This window comes from Cottoperca gobio, chromosome 6, assembly GCF_900634415.1.
Source record: "Cottoperca gobio chromosome 6, fCotGob3.1, whole genome shotgun sequence".
NCBI lineage: Eukaryota > Metazoa > Chordata > Actinopteri > Perciformes > Bovichtidae > Cottoperca > Cottoperca gobio.
Genome location: NC_041360.1, coordinates 18160005 through 18172517, shown reverse-complemented (window position 1 = coordinate 18172517; position 12513 = coordinate 18160005). Strand labels below are relative to the sequence as shown.

General features: G+C 40.5%; 1 protein-coding gene across 1 annotated transcript; it reads right to left on the bottom strand.

Annotated features, from left to right (window-relative positions):
- Positions 1-2376: 2376 nt before the first annotated feature.
- LOC115009675 (CD81 antigen-like) lies at positions 2377-12111 on the bottom strand. Its single transcript, XM_029433836.1, has 8 exons — positions 11938-12111; positions 10466-10580; positions 5273-5370; positions 5100-5174; positions 4891-5004; positions 4698-4796; positions 3846-3929; positions 2377-3336 (listed from the first exon to the last, which is right to left on the bottom strand). Exons 1-8 carry the CDS (start codon positions 12001-12003, stop codon positions 3271-3273), a joined length of 717 nt encoding a protein of 238 aa, XP_029289696.1. The 5' UTR covers positions 12004-12111; the 3' UTR covers positions 2377-3270.
- Between the last annotated feature and the right edge of the window lie 402 nt (positions 12112-12513).

Sequence of the window (12513 nt, the reverse complement as noted above, 5' to 3'; positions counted from 1 at the left end):
CGTCAGAGAAAGCGATTTCATTTGGAAGCGAGAGTGACACCCATGTTCTTATTGCCTCATGCGTCAGGATCCAACTGTCTGTCTGTCTCTGGTAATCTCCGAAACTACACTGCATGGCCAAAAGTATGTGGACACCCAAAGATTACCAAAAACCTGCAAATAATATACTGTAAAGTAAAAACTATTTTAACAGTGTTCATCCAATACACATAGAAATAGACACAAACACCCACAGAAGTTTCAAGTTTGGACGGATTCTAGAAATGTGCACAGAGCCCGACATCTCAGAAAGACACGCACAACAGCATACAGGTCTGACTATAAGGCATTGTTATTAAACGCACATGTGTATTTATTTTATATTATTTTATATGTACCTTTTGTTTGCCAAAAAGTATGTTTTCCTACATAGAGATGTTATTTATGTGTGGAGTCAGTTTTCTCCTTGTTAGAACTCGACTTCTTTGTTTGAAGTAATGCTTCATAAAAAGTACTGTCAACATCAAAGATATAGTAGAGCGTATAAAAATCAATTTTATTTGACCGTGATTTACTGTTGCTTCTTTTTCTGTGACTAATTTCTCGTGAAATTGGGAATAATTGAAAAATACTCAAGCTCATGAATCAATGTTAAGTATGTTTTTAGAGCTGTTAGAGAGAGGGCTCGGTGTGTCAAGAACCCCAAACAGAACATGAGGGTAAACACCCTTAACCGAGATGAGTAATGGCGGCAGGTGGAGATGAAGGTGAAGGTGATTTTCTCCAGGTCAGAAGTACAGACATCTGAGTTTGGAGTTGAATCTGATTTATCTGTTTGCCAAACTTTAATGCTGAATCAATCATGAGATTTGCAGCCCTTCATTAATAAGCCTTGTGCATTAATGTGCTCCCACTCTTCTGGGAAGGCTCTCTCTCCACTAGATTGCAATAAATCCTGTCTTCATGAAGGTTATAATGTTCTTTTGTTGAAACATTTTAGAGAGGTGTTGATACAACTTTAAGGTCATTTTGAAGGCTGCGGTTTGTGTCGCTGTTAACTTGCTTTGAGTTATACTGAGAGTTATTACTAAGTACATTACTATACCCCACTACATGTCAAAAGCAATTATTGTACTTTTTGCCGCACTACATTTATTTGATAATTGTTCCTTTATAGATTTACATTATTAATGGAAAAATAATAATAATAATAATAATAATAATAATAATAATAATAATAACAATGATAAGTAATAAATGATGATATTATTAAAGAATAAACTGCACAGCAGTATAAACTGTACAGTAATTAAAATGAACATTAAATGTACATTAATCTATCAATGATAATAATAATAATAATAATAATAATAATAATAATAATAATAATAATAATAATAATAATAATAATAATAATAATAATAATATTCTGAAACATTATTCTAAATTGGGCCAATCTGCATAATGATTAATTTAACTTTTGGTATTTTAGGTATATTTTGATGCTAATACTTTTGTACTTTTACTTAAGTAACATTTTGAATGCAGGACCTTTACTAGTAACAGAGTATTCTACTCTGTGGTATTACATCTGTTACTCAAGTAAAAGATCTGAATACTTCTTCCTCCTCTGATATTAAGCCTAGCAAGGAAGAAACCAATAAAAACAGAGACGGTCTGCTTCTATGTGTTGTGTGTTGCTTAGGATTCATTTAGTTTAAATCTAGAAATAAAAATATAAGTGAACATGTTTGAGCTTGGAAGGTATTCTGAGTCAAACTTTGTCACACCTGCCGTCATTACATGACAGCTGCGTTCTCTGATGAGAAAGTAAACCAGTTGGTACACTGAGTGTACTGGGTGTGTGCGCTGCCATAGTGCCAAAAATACAAGTCTGTTGAGTTTTTAATATATTCAAATGTTCTGTAGGGAGACATAATGTACTGAATGAGCAAGAGGAGCGTTGATATCACACTCACTGCCCCCCTGTGGTGACACGGCAAATACTGAGGTCCTGTGTGAAGGGTTGGACTCACTGAGAGTGAAAAGCTTGTTGTACACATCGATTGTCTTACTGTAAAAAAGAGAGCTTGTACATTATGTGTGTCACAGTCAAACACTGAGCTCAGTCCTCCATTTAAAACCATCTCACAGTGAAGAATGTCTCTGAAAGAACACATTTTAATTGAGGATTTGAATTATTATGATGGATTATTTGGACTTGGATCCATGTAGAAACTGTGAAAATGTTCACATTTTGTATATCCAACTCCTTTGACCACCTGTGTAGTGCAGTGGTTCCCAACCTGGGGGCCGGGACCCTTACAAGGGGTCACAAGATGAATCTAGTGGGTCACGAAATGATTGTAGGAAAAAAACTCAAACTCACTCCACTCATTTGGATACACAAAATACTTTTATTTAAATTTATCAGTTGCTCTCTCGTTTTCTTTTTAGCAAAATACTGCAGTTTTACCTTTTCAGGCCTGTAAAAATGATTGAAATGAGATAATCTGAGAAGTGAAAACCCCTCTGATTAAACTTACAACAATTTATAGACATGGAAAAAGAATTTGCTTCATTTTATGGAGTCACAAGCAAAATAAAAGGCTGTGAAACACCGGTGTAGTGTACACTCAAGCAAGAAGAAGAAAGATGACATCATTTATAAGCATTATTAAAAAAACAGGTTGAGTAAGAAGACATAAGTGTGTATTTAAGGACGGATGTTTCACAAGTTAATAAAGGAAAGACGGCATGAAGATGGTTCATTAGGCACAAAGAAGAGACACACAGTCGACTAACAAACTCACAGGCCAACTCGTCATCCTGATAATCATTAGCTGGGACAGTACATTACCTTAGACCACTGAACCCCTGCTGCTTAAATTATATTATAAGACTGTAACACTGCAGCGAGATGCATAACAAACAATCAATCAGGGAACACATGCACCCTCCTAAGTGTTATCAACATATGACAAGTATATATACAATTTATACATCCATAAAAACAGCATCTCAGAGAAATATTTCACAACATACTGTACGTAGAAAGGTTCACATGAAGCATGTATGATAAATAAAGAAGGTCTGACTGACATAAGCTAAATTATTATGTAAGAAAGATGATTTTTGATGGATAAGCAATATTAAAAACTAATCTAGTAGAATAAAAAAGAGAGGTATCCATCTTGTCGTGTTCTAATCATAAAGAGGAAGAGCTGATGTGTGTCAAACACACGATACAATAATTCAATTAAAGGCTGATGTTGGTTGTTCGCTGGACTCCTAGTATACTCCCGGGCTGTTACGGATGCCACAACAGAGCACCATGGTGAAGATCATCTCGAAGATCTAAATGGGAAAAAGGACAGAGTGGCTTAATTCAGTAAGCTTTTATTACAGCTAGGGCTGCAACTAATAAATATATAAAAGATAAAACGTCAGAAAACTGTGAAAAATGTCCACCTCAGTTTCTCAAGTGATCACAATCACAATCAGAAATCCTTTACTAGTCTCACAACGGGGAACTGTACCTTGTTACAGAACATATGAAGTAAAGTGGCGAGTACACAATAATTAAATAGAATAAAATAGAATGTCTTTAAAAGTCTTGTTTTGTCCAAAACCCAAAGATATTTACTTTAATATGATATAAAACGGAGAAAAGCAGGAAATCTCCATATTTAGGCCTGAAAACAACATTTATTATTCATGAAAAATAACTTCAACAATTATCTAAATTCATTTTCAGTTAATCTGCCAATCGATTGGTCGAGTTAAGCGTTGCAGCTCTACTCGGAGCTGATATAAGTGGTTTAGTTTCAGGGAAATGTTCGGCCATGATTTGACCTGACACTCACCATGATGACAGCAACCACCAAGGCAGCCAGACCGATCAGGTAGAGCTTCTCCGAGAACAGCTCGATCAGTTTATCGTGACAGCTCTGAGAGGAGACAAAATAAAGACGTTGACCGTGGCTCTGTGACATAGTGTTCACCCCTCACACTGTATACACACTGCACTGGATCACATGTAATGAAGAGATGCATCTGCTGTCAAAACAAGGGGCTGGATATCAGCTGCTTCTGACCGCACAACTCTGAATAATCAATTATGTAATATGTTATCTATTAGCAATATGAATACTAGTCAGGAGTCCAGAAGGACTAGAAGGTCACTATAGAACCAACACAATCCAAACCCATGAGTTTTAGTGTGTAGTAAAATGTATTGAGAAATGGATAAACTAGTCACACAGCAATTTCTGTTTTTGGTTAATCCAGTAAATTAAATATCTGACATAAATTCGTGTAAAGTCAAACCTTGTCCACAAAATTGCCTTGTACACCCTGAGACGTAGAAGTGTTTTTATCACAGTACAAACCGTACGGCAAACTAATATATATTGTCTCACAGGTACATATTTTCATATTGGCCACACCAAAATGAATCATAAAAACAATAAAGTCTATTAATAAACGTGGGAATCAACATACTTTTTCCTTTTTCACATCCAGTCCCCCTTTTCTGAACAACACTGATTGCAAAGCTCAAGTTGCAATTTCACAAAACCTTACATTGGTATTTGTCCCTCTTACTGGATATGCTAACACTGTAATAGTTTATTCTGCAGATACTGGAATATATTTTAAGGATTGCAGATATTTGCCAATGAAAAACATTTCAGGTGTTGTGTGTTCACTGTGCATACCTGAGACCTCAAAAAGTCTTCTGAAACCTTTCTGGTACACAAGGTGCTGGCGATTTGTAAGAAGAGAGCGGTGTCGTCTCCTTTACCACAGCAGTCGAGCTGAAGAGGACACAAAGAAACAAAGATCAAAACATATTTTATTGCTAATACACGTAACAAAACAACTGTGAAGGGATTTTGCATTATGACGTACCGTAGTGTGGAAAACATCCAGCACCTTGATGGCAGAGTCTTTACTCGGAGACCCGGAGACGTCCACAGCTTTGATGTATGCGGAGTCGTAGAAGTTGATCAGTTCTTTGGAGATCTGTGTTTCAGAGACACAATGAGAAGCAGAGCAGGTTCACATCAACGCACACATCAAATATTAACATAAGGCAGGCTTGTGTTTGTTTTGCTTACTGTGTCCTTGTTCATGAAACCCCACATCGCTGCAGCCACTTCACAAGCAAAGAGGATCACCAGAAAGAAGAAGAACTAAAGAAAGACAATAAGGACAATAGATCATTTATTCAGAATTCAATCAAACAGAAAAATAGTTCCTGCAGGATAAAAGTAAAAAGAGAGATACTCACAGTCCCCAACAGGCACTGGGACTCTTGAATGGCACCGTAGCAACCGAGGAAGCCCACAAGCATCATCACAGCGCCGACAGCTATCAGTATGTACACACCTGGAAACACAGAGACGACAGGAATCTGTCACTCATGAGAATTTAATGAAATGTATTTCATCATCGCAGCATTGTGTCCTCAGCACCACCAGGGGGCAGCAGCGTCACCGCAGTGTGTTGATTAATTGATCCACATGTTGTTTGGTAATAGACTTCCTGCATGTTTCTCTTGCCTTCCCTATAGGATGACATGACATTATTGACATCCTGGAGATAAACCGCCCCCCCCCCCCCCCCCCTCAGATCCTGAGAGAGAGAGCGGACTCTGTTCAGCTGTCAGGCCAGGAAACGCCATCCAGGCACCCCCAACCCCCAAAACAACCCGCTCTGCACTGACCCCTGACCCCGAGCATTATCCTTCCCCAGGAAACCATGTGAATACACAGACACCCACCCACGTATACACACACATCTTTGTGTGATTAAACTGATATAAAGAGGAGAATAGAACATTTATACTGAGAGGTTGTATAACCTCTGAATTATCCATAGTGATGACAAAAATACAGTTTACGTGTCTTTAAATGGCACAGAAGTGTGCAACAAGCTCCAGTGCAGGTCGTCCTGTTGCAGGAAAAAGTCAATGAATAGCAATAAAGCTCCAGTTACAGCAGAGGTCTGGCTTATGTTTAACGTAGCTCAAAGGAGAACGTTCAGGACACGGAGTCAAGGTGAAAATAAATACCCATTGTACTGGTGAGTTCAATGTAGGTACAAGGATGCACATGAAGGCTCATTACTGGCTATTTTTCTGAACACTTTATGTTATTTGTGCTGATTGGGATCATATGATTGAAACAGCTACTAAGTGGACCTTCAGCTGCCTTTTCCCAGGTAAAGACTGCAGAATGTTTATCGCATATTAGGAGGCCAAATGAATAATTCCTGTTATCCTTTTTCTTTCACTCAGAGTGGTTACAGGAAGGTTGGTGCGGCGGAGGTTAGAGGTTGGGTGGCTCTGCTCCAACAGGAATGAATAAAATCCATAACCTGCATAAATAAATGACCTGAAGGAGATAATGTTTTAAAGAGGCTGCACTTTTGTTTTTCAATCATCTAATGACTTCAATCAATCCTCATTGCCTCAGCAGATCTATCAAACTATCATATCTAACACTCATAACTCTTAAAAGTAAAACCCTTTTAGCCAGCGGTGGAAGATAACCAAATACATTTACTCAACCATATTTACTGAAAGGTTTTCAGGAACTTGAACTTTACTTGAATATTTCCATTTGATTGTATACTTTTCAGATTAAACTCAATTTAACTATATTGATATCTATAACACCTTTCATACAAGCATGCAGCCCAAAGTGCTTCACAAAGAAACATTTTTAATGAATACATTACTACAATAAAACAATAAAATGTTAAAAATCAATCCATAAAAATCAATAAAATAAAATTACATAAACAAAATAATGTAAAAACAATGATTAAAGCTCAAATAAAAAATGTAAAACATTACTCCAAATTAAAAACCAGATTAAAAAGATATGTCTTGAAAAAAGGGATTAGACAGTGTGAGCAGTCTGCTTCTGGGTTTTATATTCTTACTCACACACTAACAAAACACATGCAAGCTCTAATGACAGACAGACCTCTCACACTTCACACTGTACCTCACATATCTTCTCACGTCGACACTCTTTCTTTCTCCGTCCATCTCTAATCAACACCCTCCTCCTTTATCCCCCCCTCCTCTCGTTCTCTTTCAGGTTTTTGTTGTAGTGAGGAACGGCTACCAGGGCCAGTAACCTGGCAATGCGGCAAAGCAGGCATTATTTCCGCTGCCTGCCATTACTATGACAACACCCTTTGAGGTTTGAAGGCCATTAAGACTTTAAGGGAGACAGGCAATCGTATACCAAGTTCATTTATTTCTTGTTTCCCAGTGTAATCTCTAAGTGAAAAGGAGAGCCGGTTAAAAGCCCCACTTAGACTTTTCTCCTCCAGTATCTTAGAAGGAAGTCGTGTTCCCACTGTATGACACCAATAAACTGAGATGAACCCAATTATACTGTGTGTCAATGGATAAATGATGAGAGGAGGATTGTTATTTTTTTAGAGGCTCCAAATAAACATTTCCTCATGTCACCTTGATCACAGAAAGTAGTAGGAACAAAAGGGCTCAGTGAATAAGCCCCAGTGCACGTCTTTGGTTTAAACTTTAATAAACAGCTTTATTGAAACATGGAGCAAACAATGCAAAAAATATGACTTTAAAACCCAAATGGTCTTTGTTTATTGGCATGTTCATGTGGGAGATGTTAAAAATCCCTGTTTAGACAAATCAGTTTAAGGATCAAGAGAGCATGTTTCAGTAGCTGTGAGGCTTCAGAGGAATATTTTGTCTTTGTGTTCAATCAAATACACAATTATGTATCAAATCCTTCCTTCACAGCCTGCTTACCCACAATGCAACCTTTTTGTTGATTCATCTCGGCTATGAAATAATGCAAAAAACGTTATTCAGGCTGAGGCTCTGCATTCTCCATACAGTGTAAAGCAACTGAAACACCCTGTGTAACACATATCTGTCACTCTGTATGAGAGGCTGGAGCACTAACCTGACCTGACGACTGACAACTGCCACCAATTATGATTTCAGGCGCGGGTTAGGAGGTAGGAGAATGTGTATTTTCAGCCTAACATAAATACCACTTTGGTGTGCCAGCATGCTAAAAACATCCACTCCAAACTCTAATTTGAAGGGTAATGTGCAGATGTACAAGGTTATTTGAATTATGTAAGGGCGTATGTTCAAGGGAGGATAAAAAAAAAAGAAACAGTCCCTTGATCTCCCTTGGGTGGGCCTCTCTTGCCGCCCTGCCTTTAAAATCACGAGTGTGCCTTTCCTCTATAAAAAGCATGGGCTCGCATTCGCTCTGTATACTTACTGAGGGGTAAGTATGGGAGAGCAGCAGGAGCCCAAATGTAAATTAATGGGCTCACTAGAGTTCACCACCACAACAAACTGAGATCACGGACCTTTGAAATGTTTAAATCACATCGTAGGTTTTAGAGCCAATCTGTGGACAGTGAAGGAGACATGATGAGGATTTATGACTCGAGTTCATGCAGTGAGCAAGACCTGAGGCACATATTCCTGAATACTTTTACAAAGACATACAGAGAGCATGCTGCACTGCATTAATACAAAACTCCGGAAAAGTGCGAGCGACAGAAGCTGGCTTTATTTATGCTCACTGTTTTCTCAGAGTCCACATGTGTCCCAACATCTGTCTGAGGCATCTGGCTTCTCTCTCCAAAGAACCTCGAGGCTGAAGTCATGAACATGTATTTCTGAGAACATCCCCTGGAGGGGGCCTGGGAGTACGCCCATCCAGTCTACATGTGTTTTGTGGATCTGGAGAAGGCGTATGACCGGGTCCCCCGGGTGATACTGTGGGAGATGCTGCGGGAGTATGGGGTGAGGGGGTCACTTTTGAGGGCCATCCAATCCCTGTACGCCCAAAGCGAGAGTTGTGTCCGGATACTTGGCAGTAAGTCGGACTCGTTTCCCGTGAATGTTAGCCTCCGCCAGGGCTGCGCTTTATCACCAATCCTGTTCGTGATTTTCGTGGATAGGATATCGAGGCGTAGTCGTGGAGGAGAGGGGTTGCAGTTCGGTGACCTGAGGATCTCATCGCTGCTCTTTGCAGATGATGTGGTCCTTATGGCATCATCGGTCTGTGACCTTCAACAGTCACTGGATCGGTTCGCAGCCGAGTGTGAAGCGGTTGGGATGAGGATCAGCACCTTCAAATCTGAGGCCATGGCTCTCAGCAGGAAACCAGTGGATTGCCTACTCCGGGTAGGGAATGAGCCATTACCCCAAGTGAAGGAGTTCAAGTACCTCGGGGTCTTGTTCGCGAGTGAGGGGACAATGGAGCGAGAGATTGGCCGGAGAATCGGAGTCAGCGGGGGCGGTATTACAGTCACTGTACCGCACCGTTGTGACGAAAAGAGAGCTGAGCCAGAAGGCAAAGCTCTCAATCTACCGGTCGATCTTCGTTCCTACCCTCACCTATGGTCATGAAGGCTGGGTCATGACCGAAAGAACGAGATCACGGGTACAAGCGGCCGAAATGGGTTTTCTCAGACGGGTGGCTGGCGTCTCCCTTAGAGATAGGGTGAGAAGCTCAGCCATCCGTGAGAGACTCGGAGTAGAGCCGCTGCTCCTTTACGTTGAAAGGAGCCAGTTGAGGTGGTTCGGGCATCTAGTAAGATGCCACCTGGGCGCCTCCCTAGGGAGGTGTTCCAGGGACGTCCAGCTGGGAGGAGACCCCGGGGAAGACCCAGGACTCGGTGGAGAGATTATATCTCCTCACTGGCCTGGGAACGCCTCAGGATCCCCCAGTCGGAGCTGGAGGATGTGGCCCGGAGAAGGGAAGATTGGGGTTCCTTACTGGAGCTGCTGCCCCCGCGACCCGATCCCGGATAAGCGGTGGACGATGGATGGATGGATGGAACATCCCCCTACAGTATGTGGTCATCGGAGTGACAGCGGAGTAAAAACACTGAGGTGAAGACGCCGGCTGTGCCACTCTTGAGTCACGCTGCGGATTTACGCAGGTCCTGTTTCCTGCTCTGTTCTCAGAGGTCACACCACTCCTACTATTTCCGGACTGGTTCCAGCTGAGTGTGGAAGACAGGTATTATTGATGAATTAGTTCAATTTCATCACTCTGAGCTTTCTGTCGTGTGGAGAACGAGGAATTTGGATAGACATATCAAGTAGTACGAGAGGGAATACCCAGTGTATCGAGGAGGACGTACGCTTGTAAGGACTTATGTGGGAAGCAAGATGATGACCAAGCAACTTACAGGAGGCTAAATCAACAGCAACAAATTCATATCGTAGCCTTGAAGTAAAAACTTATTTTGAGAAGACTGTAATCTATCTGTGTTGATAGGAGTTTACATGTATGGTATTGTTTGTCATGCTGTTGTAGTTGATTGTATTATATTGAAACATTTTACGTTTCCCAAGTGTGAACTATTAACACCTTTCAACCAGTTTTCAAGTCCAATTTCAAACAATGTATGGAGCGATTGTGAAGCTCTACTGTTGGTGGAGAATACTCACTGATGTAGAAGGTGCCTGGAGCCTGTTGGCCTTCAAACTGCAGTATGAGGAGGTTGCTGGTTTGACTGTCATGGCGGAGCCACAAGGCCACTGCTAAGATCACGCCACCGGCCAGCTGTCCCAAAGAGAAAAAGGTTTTAATTCATTTTCTTTCATGTTTCTATACTTTGGTGAAACCTCTGGGAGGATCACAGCCATTTTAAAATGTCTGATATTCAAGAGAGATGTTAGCATGAATATTAAAACAAACCTGTAGTTATCAATTTTTTAAGAATAAAAGAAAAAGACCCATCAAAAGAGAGTGCACAAAGCCCGACTGTCCTTCTTTATGTTTATATCTGCACATTTAGTGACATGCCTGCACTCCATTGTTCTCCAAGAAACAGGAAACTCAATCCTCGTCATGAAAAATAGCAAAAAGAGGAAGAGAGGGATCATGGTTTTCACAATCACAGGGGCAAAACCAACAGAGGAAACGCTCCATCAAGTGCGGCATGTCCAGGATATGGGGACTTAAGGTGATCTAAAAAAAGACGACTGTTCTGTACAGACAAACTCAAATGGAAATTCACAAACAAGTGATCCATTCTGACCGTGTAAGGTCACGAACACGTAAAGTGGATCGCACATCTGCAGGAAGTCTGATGTGATGTAATAAAGTGTCAAATGCAGACATCGACTTTAGGAACTACTGTGGTAAGCCCCTTATTTCTGGAATAACTTTTTAGAAAGAAAGATTCAGTTCAGTTTGAAGGATGAATGTACAACAAATGAAAAATAAAACAACACCATCGCATGAGGACGTTTCCTGAGCTCTTTAAAAGGTTAAAAGGCAGCACATGCTACAGTCTGGTGACCAGGTAGGAACAAAGGAAATGACAAGAGGGAAAGCAGCTCTCCCCTCCCCCAGAAACGCTATTAGCCCTGTTCAATCTCAATGTGTGTTTAATCTGGGGAGAACCAGAAATCATCCAGTGCTGAGGAAGACTGAGGTCACTTTGCCATCAGAAACATCTTCAGAAATCAGACCTGCTGTGTGGAATATTTGAAGAATACGAACATGAGCTAATTCAATGACTGGTCTGATGAGAGACATGCTGGAGGAAAAAGATCAGTGTTATCCCAGCAGTGAGAAGACTGGAGCCCACCCAGTTTGAAGTGCTCCTGTCAGCCACCTTGCACTGGTGCTCGGCCACGCAGAAAATAACTGTTGATGAAGAGCATTTCAACTCCTGCCTGGACAAGGTTGCGTGTTATGTTCCTCTTCTATTGATGCTCAAAGTCAGACCAGTATAATTACTACAGCAGGGCGGGAAACTGTGTCCAGGATCTATAGTTGATTAACTTTAAGCTCTGAACTACAAAGATGTGTAAACAACAAGAAAAGAGAATTTTTAAGAAAGCAGAAGTTACTTAAACATCAAAGACGCCAAAAAAAAGGTAACTTCAGAGTAAAAAATTGTTCAACTCACCCAGAAAATAAAGTTAAAGAAAAATAACATGTATTTAATGCATTTCGTGCAGCCCGCCACAACCATGTTGCCAGTTTTTTTTTTATCAGCTCGTCCTTTTACCCAAATCTAACACTGTATGAGGTCAGTCTGTCCCGGATCAACCAGCTTCTGTCAGACTTTATTCAGGCCGGCTGGGTATACACGTCTCTGTGTTGCAAACTCCTCCTTTATAATCAAGAGTGAAAACCGAGACGGAGAACTGCCCACCAAGTGAAGAGGACAGGGGGAGATGAAGAAGAAGGCTGAGGGAACAACAAGCTCCCCATCCGCAAGAGCGAACATAGACAGACCTACTTTGTCCCTCTGAAAGTTTAAAAATGGGTTATGGTCAGATGAAATGTAGGACAGGTTTTTTTTTTACTGCCTACAATCCATTTTAATAATAAGTAAAGTAAACATATGCATCAAACTACACGTAGACATAGATATAAGACATCTTGGCACAGGACTACATTTGAGACAATGTTTCATTTGTTTCTTATTCAAGTCAGTTGTATTTCATGAGATAATGTGTAAAATAATGGCTTCGTTAAG

Bases quoted from the DNA above. Each gene is read 5' to 3' on its own strand.
- LOC115009675 (XM_029433836.1), bottom strand. From the start codon at position 12,003: ATGGTTGTGGCGGGCTGCACGAAATGCATTAAATACATGTTATTTTTC. The intron at 5,175-5,272 runs GTGAGTATCTCT...GTCTTTCTTTAG, and splicing joins CCCAGTGCCTGTTGGGGACT to TTCTTCTTCTTTCTGGTGAT. The intron at 5,005-5,099 runs GTAAGCAAAACA...TCTGAAACACAG, and splicing joins GTTTCATGAACAAGGACACA to ATCTCCAAAGAACTGATCAA.